Source organism: Fukomys damarensis, unplaced genomic scaffold (assembly GCF_012274545.1).
Source record: "Fukomys damarensis isolate Sample0158 unplaced genomic scaffold, DMR_v1.0_HiC HiC_scaffold_28, whole genome shotgun sequence".
Taxonomy (NCBI): Eukaryota; Metazoa; Chordata; class Mammalia; order Rodentia; family Bathyergidae; genus Fukomys; species Fukomys damarensis.
Window position 1 is genome coordinate 17,862,005 of NW_022900940.1, and position 27,698 is coordinate 17,889,702.

The window sequence follows — 27,698 nt, forward strand, 5'->3', positions numbered from 1 at the left end:
GTTTTGTTACTCTGTCCTAGAGAACATGTCAACAATAAGGGTAACAAAACCAACTTCTATTCTCATTGCAGGGAATAAATAAGGATGCAGAATGAGGAATGACTACAAACCTCCAAATTAACTGCTAATCCTAAATAAATAAATAAAAATAAAGAACAAGTTAACCAATGCTTAAGTCTTTATCTTAGCCACCTTCACCCTCTAAAAAGGCCGCTATGAAAATGCATGTGGCATTAGACTTAAAAAACAAACAGGTAGTATTATAAAATGAATAAAGTACAAATTAACAGAAAAGGAACGAAAAAAGTTTTGCTTATTAGAATTCCCATCCAATCACCAAACCTCCTTTCTGAATAAATTTAAAAATCCAAAGTAGCAATTATCAATGTGTGCTCTAAAGACTCTGGCAGTCCTAGGGCCCTTTCACAGGAACTGTGAGGGCCACCCTTTTCCAAATATTTACCTGTGTAGAGCAGATTTTTTTCATATATTTCAACCAAAATAACATGTGATGACAGATTGCAGAAATGGCATTAAAACTCAACTGTCTTGTTTTATACCAAACAATGTGACAAAATTATAAAACAAGACCATTCTTCCTACCAGATTTTTGTTTTAGAAAATATAGGTTTTTTGTTTTTTTGGTGTTTTTTTTTTTTTTTTGTGGTACCAGGAATCAAAACTGAAGATGTTGCATTTGCCAGGCAAGTGTGGTGCCCCTGAGCTAAATACCTGGCCCTACGTGTATGTCATAAAAGTACTTATACTAACATATAGTAGGTTTATAACCGTTACTTTGTAAATGGACCCAACATTTTTATACTTTTAGTTTTAATTACTACCACAATAAGCAGTGATATAATCTACATAAAATAGCTGTTTGAAACTGCTAATAAATTTTAAAAGTGTAAAGAGATTCCAAAGATGAAAAAGCTTGAAAGCTGTGTACTGTCTACAGCTTACATAAAAATAAAATACTGCCATCTAGCGGCATGAACCAGATGGTGTGGCAAACATATAAATAGGGGGTTTCAGAGATCTAATAAATATCAAATCTTTTTAAGCCATTTTCTAAAATATCAACAAAGGGACCTGGGATTTAGCTCAGTGTCACCATGCCTGCCTCACAAGGGCAAGGTCATGAGTTCGATCACCAGTACCCCCCCAAAAAATATATATATATGCTTCATTCTATTAATTAACTGTGCTTTGACCTTCAAAACTTTGCAAATGTATCTAAATTCTTGTGTATTTCTTACATACAAATTTATGAAATACTTTTAAAACATCAGGCTAATCTTGGAAAACATTGAGCTAAAGCTAATTAAATTTGATTAAATTGGAGGTATAATCCCATGCCAAAGAAATGTATTCTTTTAGTTGCTGATACTTTCCATAAAGGTGAGTGACACTATCAGAAACATGACTAAGTGCAATTTAAAATCCACTTAAAATAATTTTTCCAACAGATATTTAGTGCCAAAACATCTACATATTACTTATAAAGTTTAGCTTAATTCTTATTTTTTTTTTTTTTGCCTGAGAAACATGGAATTTTCTTTTAAAGCTTTTTCTAAGAACCATGATAAGGCCGGGGGCGGGGGGCCCTTACCCCAGTCCTGTTCATACAAGGCTTGGGAAAGGCACCATGATTCACTTATTGGCATGTGTGGATGCACAAAAATAAGATGATTTGTGAGACTTAAAACGCCAAGAAAACCGTTACATGAATTAACAGCAACTAACAAAAGCATTTAAATACACATGTGATTTTGGTTTGTCATATAAAATACATAAATCTTACACATTATTTAAACATAAACTATTTTAAAGATCCTTCAAATATCAAATAAACATGTTCTACTGGGTATCTTTTCTATATCAGGCTTATACTATACAAAGAAATAAAAAGTTTATTTCCTGAACAAACACAACATTGACAATAAAAAAGCAAAGAATGCTATGAGTTAATCCAAGTTTTTAAATGCAGCCAATTATTTAAAACATGTAACTTCAGCAAAGACAGGGTATGTGAAAGGAAAACAGTGCTTATGAAAGTTAGTGTACTCTGGAAACTTTCCTAATTCAAGCAGAATATCTCTGCATGGAATATTTCTGCACAATTGGAGGCAAGAACATTTTTAATGGAGAGAGGCTTAATGGGTTCTTTTTTTTGGTAATGGCTATAACTAACAAAGGAAACAAACAAAAAACCTAAAAGTCTGTTTAAAGGTAAGAATTTACCCTGAGCTAAGCATCTCACTCACTCACATACACACATACACCAAGACACAGTGTAACACTGGTAACACTGCAGTCTATCTTGGTGTTGCAATGAGGATATAATTTTTCACACAATTAGAAATATTTTCTAGCACCTAAAATACAGCATTTATGAACTTGAATCATTGGACTTTTCTAAATTTAAAGTTTCATTACTGGAAGATACGATCACCTATTCTTAAGTAACACCTAGAAAGAAATAAAATCAACAGTTGTAATAAAGTGCATGTAACAAATACATTTTTAAATTTTCTTTATCTATTATAATAATAATTTTAACAAGAGTTCTACTGGATCATCCTTCAAAAAACACTTGAACACTAGAGAGCAGATTTAAACATGCTTCTACCAGAGGGGAAACCATTAAAGTACTACAGGTTGATACAGCATCCTGATGTTGGTATATTACAATATTCACATTTTAATATATGACAGAATTATTCTTTTTAAAATCAGACATAGGTATATTTACTTTGTCCTCCAGCATATGGAGGCATCATAGTTTGTCTCAAAAAATAGATGAAGCACTACAATAGATTGTTTTTCAGGAAAAGTAGTGGAACATGTTCTTTACCCAATTTTGACCTCCATAATTGTCAAAATAATTATGTCTATATATTCATATGTCAAGAATTACAAACAATATCAGAATTCAATTTCTTAATGTTGCAAATGCATTAAAAGTTTGTTTTCTCAGATAATAGTTTTACACAGATATATATACTTCTAAAATCCTAAGAACAGCAAACTGTAAAGTTATTTCCTTTTTGTGGCTATCTCGTGTGTGTTCAGCCTTTAAATTTTAAATCTCTAAACAGACTGAACTCTGAAAAAGGAAGACAAATATTTTTAACTTCTTATTCAACTTAACTCACCAAAGGCCAGATGATATTCAGAAGTTATTTATAGAGTCTACTTCCTTTACATTGACTTTTTCTTTTATTTAGTACTTATCAGAATTTTTCTTTTAATTGGTATTTATACTTTATATTTGAATTAAGAACCTTTTTAAGATCATTCCGTTCACTTAAGACCATTAGATGAAATTCAGTTGATATGCAAAACTAACTTTCATTATAGACCTAAAATGCATTACCTTTAATATGGAGCCAGTTTGTCACAACTTTCTATCACGGTGCTTGATAATTACGACTATAAACATATTTTCTTAAACTATCAAAGCATTTATAACTGTAAAGGGTTTCTAAAGTAAATATATATAATAAACAATTTAAATCCTAATTCATTTAATCTTTTGACAGTACTATTAACAGGAAAAGTTTCTCAACTTAAGGCTATCAAATATTTACAAAAAAATAGTTTTAAGGCAGGGAGTGTATTTCAGTGGTAGAATACATATGTGAGGCCTCACAGGTGAAAGCCTAGGTTCAGCCTTCGGCACCAAAACATGACTCTGTGTGTGTGTGCGTGCGCGCACGCATGTGTGCACACAGTTTCACAAAAATTACATTTTAAGACAAAATAAATCTGTTTTAAAAATGCAAATCAAAGAAAGTTGTTGTATTACTAAAGATTTCACTGAAATGTTATCTGGGTAAATTTCATCCACACTGTGAATTAACTGCATCCTTTACCTACCTTTTCATCATTTACCTTTTCAAGTTGATATTTATTCAAACAGTTTCTACCTCGTCGTAAAGTATATCCAATTTTAAAAAAATAATTTAATCCCCTGGCCAATATTATTTCCTCCTGACCAATTACAAGAGTCAACAAAAAGCAACTCTAAAAATATACGAGAAGCTGAGACTGGATTTTCTGTTCACTCAAAACAAACCCATTTAAAAGTGTTTCACAACTAGAGCTGCTTCAAGAATGTCTTCTGAGATTATATTCTGAAGGTTGCTGTCCATTAACTTTTTCTGAAGGGAAATTTCTTTAGGTTTAGGAGAATACTTTTATAGAGTCCCTAACCACTTTATCCAGAAAACAACTGCAATGAGATGGAGAAAATTTATCAACACAGATGATGTTAATAACCATTTCTCTCTCATCCAGACCTATTTCCCTCCTTAAGATGTTACAATCTGGTTTCTAAAATCAATTCTCAAAACTGTACCCTGGAAATCAAATCCTCACCAAATTCAAAGACCTTTTCAAAGTCTTCACCCTGCCTTCTCTACTTACCATAATATCTCTTATATCCCCCAAATAAATATTCAAAATTCCTGATTCCTTATGATGATTTCTTTTTTCTCCTTTATCTGTCTCTACCAAACTCAATGCTTCTATGGTAAAAGAACATAGACTCTGGAACCACATGCCTGAACCAAAATCCTAACTACATACCTAACACACTGTACATGAATGCAGACAAATTATATAACTTCTGTGTTAAGTCTTATTTGTAAAATAAGAACATTAGTACTATTTCATAGAATTATAAGGACTAAATACAAATAAAGCACTGATAACAAAGATTTGCTAAAATAAGTGCTAATAGTATTATTAATAGTGGCTATAGGAGCAGCAGCAGCAGCAAGGGCCAACCACAATGGCTGTTACTATCAGTAACTTTAAGTATTACTTTTTTGGAGAAATCAGCTTCTCATACAGATTTGGAGAAGTCAACCCCAATTTAATAACTGCTAAAAGATGTTTCAGTTTCTTAATTCCAAATGCCTACAAGTCAATTTCATTGAATTGAAAAGCTATAACCGTATCAAAGTTCCTAAACAAATTCATCATCTGATTCCAATCTTCAATTTCCCCATTTAGATTCCCTATTCTAACTCCACTCTATTCATCTAGTCTTCTCAGCTCAAAACTCTGGATCATCTGCCCTTTCAAGTTGATCAAACATCAAATTCTACAGCTTCTATCTTTCCTCTCCTTCTTGGAACCACCATCCTAATCAAAGTAGCCAAAATTCTAAGTCTCTCAAATCTGGACTTCTGTTTTACTTCCAAGTTTGATTTCCACTTCATTTATTTTCTACATAAAACAGCTCCTGCTACATTTCCTATTACTGGTTTTCTGTTGCTTTGTATAACAAAGTCCAAATGTAGCTACTCACCTTTTAAGATTCTAACAGTTCTTTCACGACCCAACTTCATTTCCCACTTTAGCAAAAATGACTTCCAATTGATTCACACACTCTCTACGATCACTGCAACCTGTTTCTGGTCTTGTAGCAACTAAAATGTTTCCTGTCCCTACCTCTTGGTTTAGGGACACTCTACTCATTATTTGAGGCCCAACTCAAAACTCACAAGCTTCTTTACCTGAATGATCTGCTCACCCTGCTCCCTCCTCTTTCTAACATGTCTCCTTTTCCAGCATTACTCAACACTGTACCTTGGTGAATCCTTCATCACACTGCACTACATGGCCCTCTAATCTTTACAACTTAGTACATATTGTGTGAAAACATAATGGTATGACATATTACATATGACACTGAATTGTTCATTATCCCTTTCAAAGTGAACTACACTTTATGCTTTCTGCTCACCCTAGAGCAACTAGAAGGAAGCTGTTATTTAATAAGCAGCATACAATACCTATTTAGGTTCCTAAGTTTTAATTTTGAGTTTTGATACCCTAAGACCATAGTCAGTAAATATTCTCCATAAAGGGCCAAATGTTACTATTTTGTTTTAGAGGCAACTTATAAGCTCTATCACTCTTTCTTTTTTGAACCATTTGAAAACATAAAAATCACTTTCAGCCTTGGTACATAGCCCAACATGTGCTAGCTTTAACCCACAGGCCATAGGTTCCTGACCCCTACCCTCTCTAATGAGCAGTTTGCTGTCTTATAAAAGTATCTACAGTGAAGCATTTTTATCAGTATATAATTTTTAGACAATTGGAAAACACTTTACAAGACTTTTGACCTTCAACGTAAAACAACTCCTGAGTTCTTACCAGATCTTTCAGACTTTTCTTTCTGTTCCCGTAATTCCTCTCCCTGGGTGGTCATCTGTTTGATTCGACTACGAAGTTGAGCAATTTCTTCTTCTTTCAGTTCCAATGTTTCGTGCACCTGACGTTTTGTCTCTGCTATTACCATTCCCTGAACAGAAGTGCAGACTCTAAAGCATTTGTATAACAAAACTACATCATCAAGCACAGATAAAACTTAATTCAAAAGGCATAGAAATATTTCTAAGTACAGCATAAGAATTATTTCAGTGTTTCAGGAATAGAGTCCATGTTTTGCTCTGTGCCTTAGTTACCTGGCATGGTTCCAGGGTATTTTTAAAGTAAAAATTATTTTAATAGTAACTTTAACCTTTTAAGCACTAAAACATATTTTTAGTTGAACTATTTATTTTATAACTTTTCTATAACTGTGCTGTAATTTTCCACATCTTATTAGTTTACAATGAACAAAATACAGCCTTCTGAACTTGGCTCTGAATCATAATGAACTACAATTATTAAGCCAGCCTGTAACATGCAGATAATCCCGGAGACTGCTCAAAGGGTATGGTTCCTGCTGCCACATTGGATGGAGCAAGACAAGACTGCAGGATGGGATCTACCTGTTTTTTCTCTTTCCTCCTGTGACTGTCTGCAGTCCCACCACTACTCCTCCTTATTACTGTCAGTAAGGCACCCCATTCCTCCAATTTGCTAGTTGCTTCTGTTCCCTCTCTGTGGATAATCTACACTAGAATGAAGGTCACTAAAGGGAAAAAGATAGCCAAATTATTATATAATAAATCAATAATTTGGGACTAAGAAAAAATGGAGTTCAAATTTTTTCTTGAAAAGTGTAGACTTTGCGACAGCTATTTTATGATCTTAAAAGATGATTACTTTACCTACAGAGTTTGCTGAGCCCTGCTTTACAGTACGATTCTTCCAGATGGCTATTATTAATAGATCACAACCAAGTCAGGGAAGCATTGTTAATAAAAAGTTTCAAAACAAAATTGTAGGCCTTCAAAAACCAAATCACAATAGAAAAAGAGAGGACACTTGAATCCATTGAGTAAAAAGAGTCTTAAGAATGAGACTGATCAATTGCAATGAAAGAAATTTGTTTGGATCATGAATAATAAAAAAAAATGTATGAATAGGGAAATCTGAAACTAGATATCAAGTTGTATAAAAATTATTAAACTGTTAGATGTAATCATGATAATGTGGCTATATTTTTATAAAAAGAGCACTTTGTTTTAAAGATATATAAAACACTGTAGCTGTAAGCCATCGTTAAGAAAAATGACAGATGGTGTAGAACAAACTAGGAGTAGATTTTAAAAAGGACCCAAGAACTTGAGGCTGAAAGACAGGTCAATATTGCCGTTCCAATTCCAAACCACCAAGGATAAGACTCATCCCCTTCTCAATCCTCTAGTCTCCATACATACTCTGAAATCCATTTGTAGAAATTTTTGCTTATGGTAATATACACATTATCATTTCTTTACTTTCCAGGCAACTTCTCTGACAGATTAATTCGTTCCCCATAATATCTGAAAGAATACACTGAAATCACTCATATTTAGAATGCTTTCACTATAACTTAAATTTTCTCTAAAAACTAGATATGAACTATAAACATAGATTTCCTTGGAAAAAATTATTCAAATCTATTTATTAAAATGCTGACTGGAATCAAGAAATTATAGACAGACAATCAGCTTCACATGATACAGAACTAATGCTAGTAATTAAATCTAGAAATTTAAAGACTTTTCCTGGAAACAGAGGCAATAATTTGGGAAAGCAGGAATATGAATGCTTCCAACTGCTTTGTAAAATGAATTCTGGGGTCCTCTGACAAATTTTAGTATCATAAGTTTGTTGTTTTACCTTATCTTGTTCAAGCTGCTCAATTAAGTTCTTTGCATCACGCAACTGAGTGATAAGTCTAGTCTTCTCAGCCATATGAAGATCCTAAAAAATTTTTAAAAATTCATTTCCATCTCTAATAAAGGTTCTCCTCATGTAAGAACTCTTTAATCTTAGCTAATTCAGATACATCTAAAAATCTAGTAGAAGAAAAGTACATAGGAAGTCTTGGAAATAAAGTAAATACTATGAAGCCCAGGGCCTTTTAATGCCCAAACAAGGATACTCTCTCCATCCTGTCTATGGAGAATGAAAGAAGGCTTTTCTCAGAAGTGGTACAGGGTATGCTGTAGCCTGTGGGTCTAGCTTTACGTCATTAAATAGAAGAAAACCCATTTGCTCTTTCCTTCTTTTTTTCTTTTTTTTTTTTTTTTTTTTTTTTTTGGTACTGGGAATTGAAGTCAGGTCCTTGAGTTTGCAAGGCAGACAGTGGAACCACTGAGCTAAATCTCCAGCCCTAAAACTGTTTTTCTTTTTTTGGTACCGGGAATTGAACTTGGGTCCTTGCACTTGGCAAGGCAGGTGCCGGAATCCCTGAACTAAATCCCCAGCCCTCTCATTTGCTTTTTTTACCTTCATCTTTTCTAATTCTTGAAGTCTTTCATCAAGTTGCTCTTGCAGTGCTTCTTTCTCACTGGTTAATAGCGTACACTGTTCTTTATGTGACTGAATGGTTTCCTTGCAACGCTGAAGTAGATTCTCTTGACGCTTAATTCTTTGCTGAAGTGTTTCCAGTATTTTAGCAGAAGCACTATCTCCCACTACCAATAAAGCAGCATAAGCAGAACAATCAGTAAGAAATATAATTCAAGGACTAATTTTTTCTGTTAGTAGGCAAAAGTCTATTTTCTTTTTTTATGCTGGGAATTGAACTTACAGCTTTGTGCATGTTCTCACTGACCTATACTCCCAGCCCCAGGAACGTGCGTGTGTACACGTGTGTGTACATGTGTGTGTGTACATGTGTTTGTGCACATAGGTTGAGAGTTTATTTATTGGGGGAGGGGGTTATTGGGGATTGAATTTGGGCCTTCACACTGAGATCTATCCACAACGCATTTTTTACTTTTTAGCTTCTGGCAGGGCATTGCTAAAGTGCCCAGGCAGGACTTGGACTTGCAATCCTCTCGCCTTAGCCCAGAAAAGTGCTGGAATACAGACATATGCCACCACACCTTGCTACAGGAGTGTTTTATTAAACAAAATCCTGGTTATACTATGAGCCAGATCAAAAAGAGACAGGACAACTCAGGTAGATAATAAGGAAATGTTAATACTTATTTGATATTTTGCTGAAAATGATGAGTAGTGCAGTCACCTTTCTGGTGGTTCAACCCATTCCTGGAATGGCACAGTAACTAAATAACATTAATTTAATCTACCCATAAAGAAAGTTTGATAATCGCTTTTTATTATTAAAAATTATCCTCTTCACCAGGCATAGTGGTATCTGGCGGTAAGCCCAGCACTTGGGAGGCAGAGGAAAGAGGATCACCATTAGGTTGAGACCACCCTGGGCTACATAGCGAGCTCTCAAGGCCAGCCCAAACTACACAGCAAGACCTTGTCTCAAAAAAAACAAAAAAAATTATCCACTTTGTCTTAGCTTCCATCTGAAAAGGATTAATAAAGTGCTCTTCCTAACCACATTTTAATCTCTTTCTATGAAGAGTGTTACTAAGCAAAGCTTTCTGCATCTCCCCACATTTGAGCGAAATTTTCAGTTTAGGACCCCTAGTAGTAGGCTGTTGAGATAGCTAGTTGCTCAGCAATTTACGCAGGCTTTGACCAGATCAAAAGTTTATTGTAAGTCTGTCTGAGAGAAAAGTCTAGGAAATTAAAAGTGAAAATTTTCCTATGTACCTCAAAGACAAAAAATAGGGAAAGCAATAATTGAATTTTAAGATAATATTTGGCTATTCTTACCCAGTTAAAAAACAAAACTAAAATACCTCTGTAAATATAATTAGCATGTTTATTAATTTATTAAAGCTGACCTGTTTATATCATATCTAGCTACTGCTACCAAGAAAGTGTAACAATAATTTGTTATAATGAAAATGTGGCGGGGGGTGAAGGGAGGGCAGGGACAAGGGGAAAAAATGAGAATCAAGACCTGTCACGTAAAGGTACAAGATCCCAATAATGAATGTAACTGTACTATATACCTAAAATGTACCAATAAACTCAATAAAAAGAGGAAAAAAAAAAAAGAAAGAAAATGTGGTACTATATACAATTATTTATTTTCTCCTGAAAGACAAGAAAGAATAAAAAACAAAACACTTCTGCATCTTTGTGGAAATATTACTTTCAAAGGCAGATTATTCCTATGGTAGCCAAGTTCCATCAGCTCACATCCCAGAATCTCTCTTTTCTCCTAGTTTTCATGTTAAATTTTTGACAAAATGAAACTCACCTTCTGGTTCTATACCACCTTCCATGTTCTCTTCTTCAGTGAAGGATTCAGCCTGTGGTTCCATCTGAGGGAGTGACTTTAGTACCTCAGCATTCATTGGGCCATTTCGTAACCTTTGTTTTAGGAGAGAAACCTAGAGAAAAGTACGTCATTTAGAAATAATTTAAAAAAAAAAAAAAAAAAAAAAAAAAACAAACTATGGCAGAAGTACTTTCTTTAAAACATTAAGGGGCTACAGTAAACAATACTGCTTTTTACTATACTGGGAGGAAAATCACATACAAAGCTTATTCCCAAGACAACTGGTTTTTATATGATATCATAGTAAAAAGATACAATAAACAAAAAAATCATCCTTAAAATAGAAGAAAATCAGTTTTTTAAATTACCTCTCCATCGCTTTACACATACACACATATAAATGTATATTAAAAATGTGGTTCCCTTAGCCTATCAAAACTCCTTTATTTTTCTTATTAAAAAATTCCACATCTTTACTCTTTTACCTGAGTTTGGAGAACACTGATATACTGATCTTTCTCCTCTAAAGATGCATCAAACTCCTCTTGAAGATGTTTTTTTGCTTGTTGGTCCATTTGAAGCTCCTAAAAGATTTTAGAAGTTATTTTCAAAATAGGACAACAAATACAAACTAAAGTTTTTAAAGCTTAAAAACATGAATATAGATTTGTGTATATTTTATGATACAGTATCGACAATAATAAAGGATAATCAACATTTAAGTCATTAACACCAACAAATAATGATCTTTTTACTTAATGAATTTAAAGAGTCAAGAAGAAAATGTGTATTTTCTGGGGCTGTGATAATTACTTAATCGATAACAGTAATGCAGAAAGAAAAACAAAGAAGATAAAACTATGAAACATCATACTGCTTTGTGTTATCATAAAACTTTTTTTTTTTTTTTTTTTTTTGGTACCGGGGAATGAACTCAGGTCCTTGTACTTGCAAGGCAGGCCACCGATCCGCTGAGCTAAATCCCCAGCCCATAAAATAACTTGATCTAAAACTAAATATTTATTTTAAAAGAACCACATAAATAAAAATTCCAAGAACTGATCTGTGAGTTTGGAGGCTAGACTGATCAGTTACCCTCATAATTAATTATATGCTCATAAAATGATCCTACCATGTATAATGATTCTGACAAATACGGGAAACAATTATTATTTTCGACATATTAATCACTAAAACTTACCTCTCTTAATTCTCCAATTCTCCGAAGTGCTTTGTCCTGACTCTGACTTAATATACCCTTTAATTAAAAAAACAGCTGATTAAACATCTGCATAGAACAGCAATGCAAAAGAAATGTTTTTTAATAATTATTTTTAAATACCATAACCAATTATCCAAATAACCTGAAGATGGAGGACAGGACTGAATAAGTTAAGGATGTGAACATATTGAGATTTTGTTGAAAATTAATTCATGATATTACAGAACCCCTCTACATTCTGTCTATGAGTGTGGTTACACAACTAACTATACATTTATTAAAACACATAGACATGCTTGGCTTGGTGGTATACAGCTATAACCAGAAACTTGGAATAGCTGCAAGTTCAAGGCCAGCCTGAGCAACTTAGTGAGACCTGGTCTCAAAAAATAAAGACTGGGGATATAGCTCAGTGGTAGAGTGCATGCCTCTCATATGTGAGGCCTTAGGATGAATCCCCACTACCTCAAGAAAAAAAAATTAGTAGCCCATATTGTAGCTGCTTCTGATCAGTGGAATATGACCTAGGTTGTTTTTAGAGGGTCATGTAAGTGACTAAATAGAAACCAAAGTCTTTTCCCCCCTAAAGCCATGAATACAGGTTTTGCCTGGTGTCAAATACAAAATTTTAAATGCACAAAGATGCAATGCTGAGAAAAGTGAGAAACTGTAGTCCAGCATTTAGAAGCACATGCTCTGTAGGCTAAATGCAAGCTGGTGATTCCCCTTCTCTCACTTGCTTCTTACACACTGAAACAATGAACAAGTTACTTTTCCTTAGTTTCTTCATGAGAGGGACAAGAACTAAATACACAATGCCTAGCACATAGTAAAAGCTCAACAAATGTTAAAGAGTATGAACGGCATTAGTAACTGTTAGCAGTACTTACAATTTTAATTTCACTGGATATACTGAAAGTATATTTAAGAAAAAGGAGTCTAGACAGGCACACACGGACATGTGCACATATAGAAAGGAGTGTAAATCACTGAATTCTGACTCCAATATCTTTTATATTTGAGACAATGAGATAGGGAGTGGGAGAGTGGGAGAGTGGGTGGAAGGGAGAGAAGAAGAGATACTTGGGGAAATTTTTACCAAAATTCATTTTACAAATAAATCAACTTCTATCTACATAATTAGCTTCAATAGCACAAAACGTTAAACTGTTCAAAATAACTTTTATAAATAAAACTGTATTTAATACACACACACAACCAAAGAAACCAAACTGGTGGCACCATTTGAACTGGAGTGGATATTTCCCCTATCTCTGATGTGTGAATAATCACATGGCCCAAGATGAGTCTCTCAGAAGAGTTTTAATAGATTGAATACCCATATACTTAACCAAGAGCTTTACAAGCAGCAGCCTCTGAAAACTACTAACCTAATACAAAGAATGCTTTACATTTGGACCCTGTTATAATGACAAAACACAAAGATGACGGCAGACATCAGAGATACATATTCAAGAATCAAAAGAAAATTAATAGAAAATTGGGTATACGGGCTGGGAATACAGCTCAGTGGAATAACCCTTGACTAGCATGCCCAAGGCCCTTGGTTTGATCACTGGTAACACAAAAAATAAAACACTAAAGAAAAGCTGGCTGTAGTGGTGCATGCCTGTAATCAGAACTCAGATGAAAATTAATAGAAAATTGGGTATACGGGCTGGGAATACAGCTCAGTGGAATAACCCTTGACTAGCATGCCCAAGGCCCTTGGTTTGATCACTGGTAACACAAAAAATAAAACACTAAAGAAAAGCTGGCTGTAGTGGTGCATCTCTGTAATCCCAGCACTCAGGAGGCTGAGGCAGGAGGATCGCTGTGAGTTCAAGACCAGCCTGGGCTACATAGTGAGTTCCACGTCAGTCTCAACTACATAGTGAGACTCTGTTTCAAAAAAACAAAACAAAACAAAAAAAACTAAAGAAAGAAAAAAATTAAAGAAAGAATGTTGGTTATCTCTTTACTACTAAATAAAGAAGAAACGTCCTGCAGACTGAAATACTAGGAAATGAGTTTGAAAGGGGCAAATATGGCTTAAATCCAAACTTATTAAACACTGTGAGGATCTGTAACTCAAGGAAGCCCCTCCACAACAGAGATAAAAATCCCTAGGCTATCTCATTCCTCTTTTTATCAAGATCTCCAGTAATGGTAGAATGGGTTAAATACAGTGATCATATGGAAAATTTAAACAGGAAGGGTTAGGGCTGGGAATTTAGCTCAGTGGCACTGCCGCCTGCCTCCTAAGTACAAGGTACTGAGTTAAATCCTCACTACCCCCCCCAAAGGAATGGTTAGAAATATCTTTCTATTAAGTATTTTCTAATTTTATAATTATATGGCTCAATAAATCACTTACTTGTAGCTTTTTCTTCTCTCTCTGAAGAGTCTGATAAGCTGTAACAAGCTAAAATAAAGTCATCAATAGCATTAGGTATTACTCAATAAATGCAACTGATTATTTAAATTCTTCTAAATTATCTCTTTAAAAGTAAAAAAAATTTTTGAAAGATCCTTTCTAGACATTTGAACCTACAACCTAATTCAATGCATATCAAGTAAAAGTAACATGGAAAATATATTTCTAAATATAAAATGTAATTTGACTACACAACATTGAATCTCCATATGACTTTAGATTTCAGGACCTACTTCATAGGTAAGGATGGAAGCCAACTTTCCTGTTATGTCTTATATCTAGATGTTCCCCCACAGCCTCACGCACTCATAGATGAGGCTTTTGGGAGTGACTGGATCATGGATGTGGTGCTGGATTAGTCCACCAATTGGTTTACCATAGTTCTAGATATGTCTGATGGATTTTCTGAAGAGGGAAGACCCACCTTGGGTGTCGGTGGCACCAACCAATAGGCTTACAGATTGGATGGAATAAAAAGGGAAAGAAGAAGGAAGTCTTGTGCTTCCTGCCTGTCAGGCCATGTTCTATTTCTCCTCTACCATGACCTTTACTTTACCATTCCACCTTGCCTGGGAGCCAACCGACTAAACCTCTACAAACTGTGAGCTAAATTAAATTTCTCTTTAACTTATGAATGTCAGGTATTTCCTCTCAGCAATGAGAAAGTAACTAAGATATCGCCTAAAAGCATAAGGTTACTCAAACTACATGATGTAGCCACAGACTATATCAGCACCTGGGAGTTTGCTAGAAACAGAAATTCTGGAGCTCTAAGTCAAACTGACAAAGAATTGGGTTACAATGGGTAAAGAAATAGGAATCTGTGTTTTAAAGAGGATTCCAGGTAAGTTTTTGCTTTGGTCTGTACTAGACCAGATAACTGATCTCTAGAAGTTTCTTCTGGTTTCAAGATCTGTCACTATGGCTCTGCAAATATCTGAGGAAAGAAGCTTATAACCAACACATGGAAATTTTAATTTAAGTCCTAAAGAGAGATTTAATCTAAATAGGGTAAACATCCCTGCACAACTTGATAAAATTATGGATTAACAAAAGTTTTAACCATGTAAATTCTAAACATTACATATCCACAAACTAAGCACATGGCTCCAATGAATTACTGGAACTCTACTTTAGAAGTACTAGTATTTCTGACGAGTCAGGTGGCAGCTTCAGGAGGAAGCACCTCCTATTATGAGGCCTGCCATTTTTCTTGGAAAGCTGCTGTGTGCCCCCAAATGCCACTACTGATGGCAAAGGAAGACAAGTCTAGCAACAGACTTAATACAAAAACTGGACCAGGGATTTAGCTAGTGGAGCTGCCATCTGCCTTGCAAGCTCAAGGTCCCAAGTTCAATTTCCAGTACCACATCCCCCCAAAAAAATCTACCTAAGACCAGGAGCCCTCTCTTATTACCAAAAATGACAGGAGTGCTTAAAAAAAAAAAAAGGTGGAGTAGGCAGGAAAAGTAACCCAAGAACTATGTTTTGTCCATAACACCAGTTCATCCTAGTTAATTACAGTGCTAAGGAGAAATAGAGACAAAGCCTATGGGCTCTTTTTTTTTTTTTCCCTTAAACTACTTAACTTTGAGATAGCACAGAATAATAAAAACAAATTGATTTAGAATCAAATCCATACTCTCTCAACTGCTGTGTGACCTTGAGTTACTTATCTTTATGAGTTTCTAAAGTCATTTCTACAAAATAGAGCTAATTAACATAGACTTTATAAGGACAGTACAAAATAAATGACATTATAAATACAAACTCTGGGTCAGAGATGCAGCTCAGCAGCACAGCACCTGCCTGGCAAGCGCAAAGGTCCTGAGTCAGATCCCCAATACCAAATAAAGAAAGAAAGAAATACATAATATATATATATATACATACGTATGTACGTACAAACTTCACAGCATCTGTCATACTTAAATACTAATTTACTCTGCTGGCAAGCTTCATATGGGTTAGTGAAAACAACATAGTTATTAAAAAATTAAAGGCCATTAATAACTTCAATAGAAAAAGTTTTAAAAATTCTAAAGAAAAATTTGTCTGATTCTACAAGCTCATCAGGAGATATATGGCTTTAATACCTTGTTTACATGTCTATGTTCCAGCCAGTCTCCACATAAGGCTTATAGTTTCTATTCTGTCAGCACCTTATACCTTAAAGAAAATATTGTGTATATTTCATCAAAGTTTTGTTTTGGTTTGGTTTTGGATGTAAGGTTGAAACTACTCATGTTATAGGATAAGACTGACGGGATACAGAACCTGAGAACCAGAAGGTTACAGGTGACAATCTTCAGCATTTTACCAAGAGTCTTGCCAAAGAGCTTCAGTACCACTGAAAGTCTAACTAGTAGGTATTGCCACAGCCTACCCACCATTAGTAATCAGGGTATCTAGGGCATCAATAGCTCAACCAACCACAGAAGTAAGGTCAGCAGAGTATCATGAATGATAGAACAGAGAAAGAAAATTTTGTACAGGTAAAATAGTCATGCTTTTACCTCAGAATATTTTCCTCTGTAGCTACTTAAGCTTCTCTCTACTCTTCGCAGTCGCTGAATCAACTGTTCTTTGTTGAGACTGCTTGAATTCCCCATTGAGTCTTCTGTCTCACTCTCCATATCAGAGGGTGGATCAAAGGTGGCAGCAGAATAGTCCAGGTCAAGTCGATTCAGGGACTCTCTGGAAGATGTTCGTACCAAAGACTCTTTTGAAGAAGATCGGAATAGAGATTCCTTTATTGGACTTCGAAACAAAGACTCCACAGAAGGCACCCGGAGCTGGAGCTTCTGTGCAAAACTCTGTGTATCACCTGACTGCAACCAAAACCCAACAGAATATGTGGGTTAAAATATACCCATTCCCCATTACCAGCAATAAACTGCTAAAAGCTCTAAAAATTTCAATTTATATCCTCACACTTTTTTTTTCTGAAAAACAAAAGACAACTAGTTATTTCTGTCAGAGGAGTAAGGTGTAGGTCTCAGGTCTGTCACCTGGCAGTACAAACCTCTACTAAGTCACTTTCCTTCAGTTTGCACATCTGTTAGAAAAAAGGAAGCCACTCTTCCCCACTGAGCCCATAGGTGTGTTGTGAGGATTCATCCACTTGACTCTAAGATCCTTAAGTGGCATCACCACTATCTGCCCAATGCCTACAATGTGGATACATACTATCAAATGTGTGACGGAATCCAAGAAGACTTCATCTGAAAAGTCTTTATTAAGTGGTGATTTTTTTGGTAGTGGGGATTGAACTTGGGTCCTTGGGCTTGTAAGGCAGGCGGCAGAGCCAGTGAGCTAAATCCCCAGCCCCAAGTGGTGATTCTTGATCTTTCTTCTCAACCAAAAATAGGGAAATGAGAGAAAGGCGAACATAATATGTAATGAGTCAATGGGTATTGATTAAAAAGGGAATATGACCCAAAGTTGAGTAGTGATATATAACTCTGCCCTACTTAACCATTCTGTCGATTGAGAAAAAAATAAGCATTAACAATCATGGAAAACAGTTGAACAGCATGAGTTAGGGATCCTCTGCACAGAATGGTAAGCCAGATGTTAAAAATAGTGATAAGCAAGAACTGTTCTTTTCTCTAATTTAAATTAACAATAAAAAAATACAACATAAATCAACTAATTGTTTTAAGCAAGACTATTTGGTTCAGCTCACAGCAGTCAGTATATAAAAGGTGTTTCATATAAACTCATTTTCATTAGTGCAACTGTGTGTCACTTGGGAAGATTTTAAAGACACCAAGGGGAGGGGGGTGACTCAGTGGTAGAGTGCTCGCCTCATATGCACAAGGCCCTCAGTAAGTTCCAATCTCTAGTGCCACAAAAAAAAAAAGAGGCCAGAAGTGAAATGCTCAGGGGAGACTAAGGTCATATGTAGTCAAAGACTACTAGAAAACAAAAATGTTCTCTTTAATATACAATATGAAAAAATCAAAACAAATATTTTACTATGAGTTTTAGATATTTAACTGTAGTATATGGCAAGGTGGAAGTAAGTGATAACATGACAGAGCACCTTCACATGCACACAAGTTTGTAATATAAATAGAAGAAAGAGGCTCTAGCTATACTATTAAATACTCATTTTTAGTTACACACACACACACACACACACACACACACACACATAGTCTAAGGGTGTTTGTGGAAGTATATATATGAAAAACAGACGAAGAACACATACAAACAAGTTAAAGTGTCTCTAAGCAGTAGGATTTTTGGTGGATTTTATATTTTTCTGTGCTTTTTTGCTTTTTTCATAGTGTGTAAGTTTTACCTTTATATCTTGGGGGGGGTAGGAAGTATGAAAGAAGAGAAGAAACCTTCATGCTCAAACACTTAACTGTTAATTTAATCACCAATCACTCCCGACCCATGTGAAAAATACTTTTCAATTCACAACAGAAACTGTCCCCTAAAATGCTCTAGGTCCATGATGCTGAGCCTTTTAGGTCTTTCAATGACACCAACAACCCATTGCAGCATTAATGCCATTGGTTCACCATCACTGCCCTAGGATAAACAGGTAAGCAATTCTGAAAAACAGCAGAAAAAGCTGATATGTTAGGGTCTGCTAGAAGCTAGCGAACACTATCAAACACACATATCTTCATATGCTCACAAACTTAGCTACCACATCTATGATTGAAAGTTAATTTTTTTTTTTTTTTTGGTGTTAGAGATTGAAGCCAGGGCTTTGGACAAACTAGGCAAGTGCTCTACCACTGAGTCATACCTGGGAGTAAGTTTGTAATGGAGAGTGATTTAGACTGTGGGCTGTCAAGCTAGATTACCAAAGTTCAAATCGTGACTCCACTATTATTCCTCTATATGATCTTAAGCAAGTTTGTTAACCTCATTAGTTCTATTTGTCCCTCTGTAAAATGAGGATAAAGATGATAATGGCAATTCCATGTACCTTGTATGGTTGCCACAAAGACTGAATTAATATACATACAAAGTGCTTACAATATGGCAAATGGTAACTAACATTATCATTATAGAAAAAGGAGATTAAAACAGAAAAAGAAAGAATGTCATCAAAGCTTAGGTAGCAGATTTTTATAGATATAAGAGCAAACAGCACAGGCTATGAAGCTAAACTTCTTGGATACAAGTGTTAACCCTACCATTTACTAGTGATGTGGTTTTGGTCACGTTACTTAACCTCTCTGTGCCTCTATTTTTACCTATATATGATAAGGATAACTATAATATTCCCTTCTTAGGATATCTGTGAAAATATTAATATATGTGAAATATCTAAAACCATGACTGACTTGAGGTAAATACTCAATGAATATTATCACCTGATATCTAATCTTCCCTTCTACCACACCCAGTGTAACAATACGATCTGGTAAAGTAGTCACCTCTTCAAATACAAACTAAAGCCATAATGAAGTACCACTCTGCATCCACCAGAGTAGCTAAAATTAAACCTATAGAAAATACACAGCGTTGATGAGAATGTACAACATTTGTTAAAGAATAATCTGTCAATTTATATTAAAGCTAAACACAAACACCTTCTCTGAAGCAGTATGTACAATTCCAAATGTATACTGATGAAATGTGTAAATATGACCAATCAGTAAAGGACAACTAAAAGTTCACAGCAACATTATTCAAAATAACCCCAAACTCAAGACTCTCATTAATTCCAACAGAAGGAATTTTTTTAAAAAGGTAATCACCAATAGAATTCTAGACAATAATCCTGTTCACCAATGGAATACCAGACAACAATGAAAATGATTTATTACTATAAACAACAAAAAAGATAACTCTTATATACTACTGAGCAAAAGAAGCCAGACACATGAGTACCCATTTTTTGTTATTGTTGTTGTTGTTTTGTTTGTTTTGTTTTTGAGACAGGGTCTCACTATGTAGTTGAGGCTGACCTGGAACCCACTATATAACCCAGGCTGGTCTCAAACTCACAGTGATCCTCCTGCCTCAGCCTCCCGAGTGCTGGGAGTACAGGTGTGCCACACCTGGAGAGTACCCATTTTTAATTCCATTTACATAAAGTTCAAAGAATGGAAAATTAACCTTTAATGTTATAAGCCAGAATAGTGGTTATCCCTGGAATTGAAAGGACTAGAGAGGTACCTACAACAAGGGCTCCAAAGGTGCTAGTAATCTGTTTCTGAGAAATATTTATAAAATGAATGTAAAGTTTTCTGTATGTGTATTAAACTATGATGTTACATTTCAACTATGTATTTTTTTAATTAGCTCTTTTTAGATGTTTTTGGCTAAGAGTGAAGCCATCTAAGTGTAATGATATACATTGTGAGAAAAAAATCTATTGGACAGAAACTTTTGGGACAGTTATTTTTTTCCTAACAGAATATATCCTTTATCCTTGTCTTTGATCTTTTTTCCTTTCTAGAATGGAAAGGCAAGTGGCAAGGATAGGGAAGGTGAGCGGGGACACAAGAAAATAAAGGGGAGAAGAGTCCTTTCAGATGAATCCATCCAAAATGGGGACAATGGCATTACCATAATACCATAATAAGACTGTTGTAAGGATTAAATGAGCTGAAAGCATTTAAAATACTTAGAATAGGGTCGGGAGATTAGCTCAGTGGTTCAGCCACCACCTGCCTTGCAAGTGCAAGGACCAGAGTTTGATCCTCAGGACCAAAAACAAACAAACAAACAAATAAAATACTTTGAATAGTACCTTAAATGTGTTAGACCTCAGGGAGTTTTCCTATTGTGTCTGCTGCACAAACCCCCTTACCCCAGAGACTTCAATGCTCTTAGAACAGACTCCATTTTCTTTCTGTATCCTTGCCATGTTGCTTTTTACAAATTAGGTATTTAATGTACATTTTTTCAGTTGAACCTTAACCTTTACTGATAACAGGCATCACGAAAACCAACATAAACACATTTGCTTCAGACACTAGTATCATTAAGATTTTCTTTCTTTTTTTAGAAGAGGTCCAAAACTTGTCATTTGAGCCTCACTTTCCACGTAACTTTTTAAAATCAAGGATAACCTTAATTCTGCCATAGTAAAATACTCTGCATGACAACAAAGAAGTCTCATTTTTTTCACACTCCTCTTCATATTACACAACTCAATGTGTCTGTCCAATGGCTATCTCCTTAATCCTTTACAACTATAAAATCAGATTTTGTTTTTTCAAAGTTTTCACTTTACTATCATTAATTTTTAAAATGAGGATAATGGAATCTTTCGTACAAGTAGAAGTTTTCCCCAAAAGACTACGAACAGGGCTCGGGTTTTAACTCAATGGTTCCACCACCTGCCTAGCAAGCACAAGGTCCCAAGTTTGATCTGAACAAAGGAAGGAAGGGAGGGAGGGAGGGAAGGAAAAGAAAAGAAAGAATGAAAGAACGAAAGAAATTATGAACAAACCTCTCTCTCTCTATATATATATATATATATATGTATGTATGTATATAGTTTCAAATATTTAGACACCATTGTTTCAATGCAATCACATGCTAATGATTACTATAGATTGCTCAATACTCTGAAATGACTTTTTTTTTTAAATATTAGTATCAGTAACATACCTGAGGAGTGGCTGGTTCACTTCCATTAACACTGTCGGGAGATTTTGTGCCACGGGTAGATGCATTCTAAGAAAGAAAGAAATGTAAAAGGCACAGAAAACTAAAGCATTAAAACTGTTAAGAACAAAGTCTAGGTACCAAGACCTATTAGGCAACTTATGTATTAAGCAAAATTAGTAATTATCCATTAATCACAATGTTTTCATGCAAGGCAAAACTAATGCGGTAAGGATTTTAGAAAACTCATTTTGCTAAATGGCAAAGATTAGTATGTAACAAACTTTATCTCAAGCTTATCGCATACCTCTTCCCATTACGTCCCCAGTTTTTTCCCCACAATAAAAATCAGTAACAAGGATTCAATTAGCAAATCTCATTCAAATAGAAAATGATCCAGAAAAAGTAATGTCAATTGTTCACTACAATAGTTATATTCAAATTAAAATTAGTTACGCTAAGCTATAAAAAACATCTTGATAACAAGAAATGGAAATGCCTCATTCACTTGAAGCCAGCAATCTAAATGAAATTATTATAATCACTTTCAGAATAAGTTAAATTAAAAATCTCTTCCTCTACATGTAATAGTTTTGTTTTGTTCTGTTGCTATGACAAATGCTCCAAGCCAGAAACATTCTGATTCCATCACAGATTTCATAATATATGTGATTCTCTCAGATTTAAAAATTTTTACTGCATTCCTAATACAGTGTCTAACTATAATCTGTTAGCACTTTGGAAGTAGCTCATAATAAAATAGCTTCCATGGTTTAAGCAAAAGCATTTCAGCAAAGTCAGCACCCACCACTGTTTCAAGAACTTGGCAGTTAAGAACTATATTATTTCCTACTTCTATAGCTGACAAAAAATGCCAATTATCTGACCTAACTTGTTTTAAATATAAGGGGAGAAGGCATTCAGCCTGGCAAAAGTGTTCTCAAACTTTCGAATATGTATCAGGTACTTAACAGTAAGAAATTAATTTTTAGGTGAAGTAAATGTACCGTTACATATTTTAGTCTTATCTTTCAGAGATTTATACCAAAACATTTACAGCTGGCGTAAGATTTCTTTAATATGTTCCAAATATCCAAAGGCTGGTGGGCTGCATGTGTAGGGAGAGTGGCAAGGGTGTGGTAAGGGAAGTGTGCAAGTTGAGTGGTAATAAACAGGATGGCAATGAGTTATTGTTGACTACCAGGTAGTGGATATGAGGTGGGAGAAGAGAGTTCTTATACCACTATTACTGCTTTTATTTTGGTAATATGTTTAAGTTCTTATTAATAACAAGCTTTTAAGTATTTTCTCCTCCCTCGAAAGGTTATAAAATTCTATCAATCCAAAAAAGTCCTTAAAGTTACATAAGGAAGAAAGGTTGAGAGAACACAGAAATTAACTATCTTCTTCTTCACTGCCATTTCAAGTAATTACATATTACATGCATCATTTTGAATGATTTCTAGCCCTAAAAATGTACATACTATAAAATACAAAATACACTCTACAAAGACTGACAATTCTCTTAGCCAGTCAGCATACTGAGAAGCTGCAGTTAAATTCAGAAGAAAGGAAATGAAAAGTCCCATATAATACAGGTTAGGAGGAAGACTGGCAAAATGGTCTACATTCTGTTTTAAATAAATGAATTGATACATGATTGTAATCCATGTTAAAGAGCTGTTTGACATTTGTTTGAAGTATCACCCTACCAAACATACACAGCACAGTATTTAAAAATTTCTCCTCTAACCCTGTTTTAATTTATGTACTATTATCACAAATCCAAATAAATGAAAGACACCTAAGGAAACTACTGGCCTAATATTCCATGTACATTGAAATTAGGACTCTCTAAAGGAATCTGAGATTTTGTCTATAATGGTTCTCCATTTCTTCTAGGTAAATTCTTCTTCATTTTTCAACTATAAGAAGCCCCTTCATTTGTGAAGATTCATATGCCTCATTGGCAGAGGCAACACTTTCCCTATGCTTGTATTTTCTCCTACAAAATCTGGATTTCTTTGAACTATATCTATATGTTGACATCTTTGTCTCCACATTAAACTATAAACTCTTAGAAGACAGGACTCTGTATTTTCACCTTGGTGTCCAGGTCCTAACATTTTGCCTGACTAGTAGTAAGCTCTCAGTAAGTGATTGTTAAATACTGTGCAGTCACTTCCTTCTTGCAAGGCATGCTCTCAGGAAGAAGCCTGAAGAACTAGCTCAACACATGTCAATACTCAAAGTCGTCAATACTTTCTACTGGAGGAAATTCATAGATAACAAGAAAACCCTTTAAAAGTTTATTTATTTAAAAGTACATATAAATGTGTTTCCAATTACACTTTATTTCCATCTTTCTACAACTTATGGGAGGGGGAGTAGAGACTGAGCTACATCCTCAATCCTTTTATAATTTTGAGATAGAGTCTAGCTAAGTTGTCCAGGTTGGGTTCAAGCTTGTAATCCTTGTGCCTGATACTCTCAGAGTGCTGGGATTATAGCTACAATACCATCACTCCTGGCATTTCTACAATTATTTCTACCATTTTATTGACTAAAGATACAATAATCTTTAGAATTCAAGGTAAAAAGGTATTTTTTTAAAAACTGAAATAAAGAAAACCAGCACCTGGTAAACTCAGAATTGTCACTGGTACATTTGTATTATGATGCTGGTTATTCTATGGTTTTTCTTTGTACCATAGAGAGAAATAAGTTTTTAACAGAATACAAAATTTAAGTAAGATTAAATAAGACTTACAAAGCTTCCACTTCTACATAGTAGCATTTTTTACAACAGAATAGGTATTTCATACAAAAAATTTTTTTATGTTCGTACTTCTGAGAGGAAGCCTATAAGCAGCTTTAAATTTTAAAAAAATTTTGTACTGTTTCTATGTGTGAAGTACAAAACCTAGTATCCTGTCTTGAAAGTAAATTGATTAGTTCTCACTGGGACTCCTAAATAACTCTCAAATCATCTTTGAAAACAATGAGGTATTACTTGTAGCCAAAAGAGAAATGTTTCCCAGTGACATCACTAGATATCCCATTTTCACTCTATAGAGTTTGCTTCTCTAAAACCAAGTATAGAATGTATCTGAAGACCACCACTAGTCATATATGTGCCAAGTCTTTACTGGCTATACAGTTTAAGTACATAAATGTTCTACTTTTATCACCAGCTAACTAACACAAGTTAAATCAATTCTTCTTGTTTAGATTAACTACAATCCCAGTTAGGTCAGTATCCAATCTAACACTAAAAAGCTATCCTTATTGGGCAAATATTTCTAAATTTTAATTTGTTAAATGACAATTTTACTTGAAACTTTTTATTATTAAGTTTATTGATACATTTTAGGTATACAATATGACATTCATCACTGAGAATCTGTACCTTTACATAATACTACTTGAAACTTTTAATGGGAAAGAATTCACTTTCCCAAAATGAAATTACACACAAAGTTTAAAAACTATGTGAATTCAGTCAGTTAAAAAATTAGATAATTATTTCCTTTCAGATGTTTAATATTCAGAGGACTAGTAATTACAAAGTAAGATATAATTGCAAAATAACATAAAACTATGTTACAGTATACCTACCTATCCAATATTGTTTAATGACAGACTTACACAAAAATGAATTTTTTCCCTAAAAATATGGATCACATCTCAAAATATTCTTGGCCTCCTATCAATAGATAAACAAAAATTTTTAGAAATTCCTATCTTTTATTAGTTAATGAGCACACACTTGAGGGAAAAAAATTAAGCATTTAGACCAAGTGAAGGCAGACTTCACTACATTAGTGAAAAGTATTATTTGATGTTGTTATAAAGTTACCAGGAAGTACACCAGCCACCAAAATGTAGCAATTTACTCTGATTTAGAGCAGGGTTAGCAACAGGTCAATGAAGATGCTTTGAGAGATGGTAAGTGACAAGCAATGTGATTTGCTTCTAAAACTGCCAAATTACTTTGCTTTCCCACAAAGGGAATGCAGGAAGCGGTGGAAGGACTCACCACAGTATCACTCTGTGTTTTAGGCTGTTTGGAGGAATCCAAAGCAAATATAGTATACTCAGAGAGAAAAGCAGGCTCTGCTATCATCCCGGCTAGTAGCTGTCTCATTCAGTGTAATAAGCACAGGTATAAAAATAAAACATGATGAAAAATAAATCATAATGGCACGTTGCAAGTGTTCTCACCATACATCATGCACAACACTATAAAGACAATCATCATCCTTATTCCTGCTATCACCACCACCACCACCACCACCACCACCACCACCACCACCAATAGAAATAATAAATTGCTGGGAAAGGTCAAAAATGAAGATGAAAATGATCAGTTCAGGACTTCAAAGTCCAACTAATAAACAACTTGCTTATTGTCATACCAATAATATATGCTGTACATAATACATCTTCCAATTTGGTATAAAACTCCATACCAATAAAAATACCTATAAGTACAAAGTTTCAGGGGCTGGGGATTTAGTTCATTGGTTTGGTGGCCTGCCTTGCAAGCGGAAGGACCCGAGTTCAATCCCTGGTACCAAAAACAAAACAAAACAAAAACAAAAAAGTACAGAGTTTCAGTTATGAAAGATAAAATTCTGGAGATCTTGTATACGTGTAGTACCAATGGCTCACAATACAGTTTGTATACTTGAAATTTTCTAGGAGATTAGATCTTATATTATGTGTTCTTACCAATGATAATCATCATCATAATGGAAGCAGGAAGAAACTTTGGGAGATGGTGGATATATCATGGTGTTGATGGTGTGGATTGTTTCACAGTATATACTAGTCTCCAAACTCACTGTCTATCATACATTAAATTTGTACAGCTTTCTAGATATCACACTTCAATAAGTAAGTTTTAAAAATAGTAAAAGGATACAAAGCCTCTGTACCAAATTCATAAATACTGAAACATTCATTTTTATATATTCAAAAGACAGCATGGGAGGATAAAATTTAAAAATTTAAGCATTTATTTGTACTTATATGCAAAATTATTTTTTCCAATATATGTACAGAAGAAATTTGAAATGTAAATCAATGTTTAAAAACAAATTCTATTAACTAATTTTTGGTATCTTTTTATTAATATTTATTTGCAATACATAATGATTACATTCATTGTGAGGCATTAATACAATATCTTTCGGAATATATTATCTGTGTTTTAAAAAAATTTTTTAACTTTATTTTTTTGATTAGTACATGTTTGTCATATATACTGATCACATTCATCATAGGGAATTTGTACCTGTACATAACATAGCTTAACTCTTTTTTTTTTGCCATTCCACCCCCTCCCTTCAACCTTTCTTCCCCTCCCCATTTATAAATGCTTTGTTTCCAATTTTTCCTTCCATTCTTTTTTTCCCTCTTTTCCCTTCTTTCATTTCCCCCCTTCCCACTCCTCCATCCCCTTCCCATTTGAACATTTTCTTCCTACTTTCCAATATCAATCCTCCCTCTTTACCCTTTGGGTTTCTCACACAAAAGAAACAATGCAATATTTAAACTTGTATGTCCAATTTACTTCACTTAAGGTTATTGTCTTGAGGTTCATCCATTTTCCTACAAATTACTCAAGTTTATCTCCACTGTATACAGATAGCAATTTTATCTATTCATCTTTTGATAGGCATACGCGATATTCCCAAGATTCAGCTATTATAAAGTATGCTGCTATAAGCATGAATATGTATAGACCACTAGGGTGTCATGGATTTAACTCTTTTGGGAAGATACCTTAGAGGTGAAAAGCTCAAATGGAACCTCTAGTTTTAGTTTTTTTTGTTTTGTTTTGTTTTGTTTTGTGTGATACTGGGGATTGAACTCATAACCTTGCACTTGCA

General features: G+C 34.5%; 1 protein-coding gene across 4 annotated transcripts in view; it reads right to left on the bottom strand.

Annotated features, from left to right (window-relative positions):
- Positions 1–27,698, bottom strand: part of Golga4 (golgin A4) — a 114,443-nt gene that overhangs the window by 57,233 nt on the left and 29,512 nt on the right. For 2 of the 4 annotated variants that reach the window (XM_010629694.2, XM_010629693.2), the window contains exons 3-12: positions 25,841–25,939; positions 21,805–21,870; positions 16,728–17,042; positions 14,152–14,199; positions 11,754–11,810; positions 11,038–11,136; positions 10,532–10,664; positions 8,686–8,873; positions 8,074–8,157; positions 6,175–6,322 (exon numbers count right to left, since the gene is read on the bottom strand). In XM_010629694.2, coding sequence (XP_010627996.1) covers positions 6,175–6,322; positions 8,074–8,157; positions 8,686–8,873; positions 10,532–10,664; positions 11,038–11,136; positions 11,754–11,810; positions 14,152–14,199; positions 16,728–17,042; positions 21,805–21,870; positions 25,841–25,939 — 1,237 coding nt within the window. The remainder of the gene's footprint in view (positions 1–6,174; positions 6,323–8,073; positions 8,158–8,685; positions 8,874–10,531; positions 10,665–11,037; positions 11,137–11,753; positions 11,811–14,151; positions 14,200–16,727; positions 17,043–21,804; positions 21,871–25,840; positions 25,940–27,698) is intronic. The other 2 variants (XM_010629696.2, XM_010629695.2) reach the window with 1 other exon arrangement.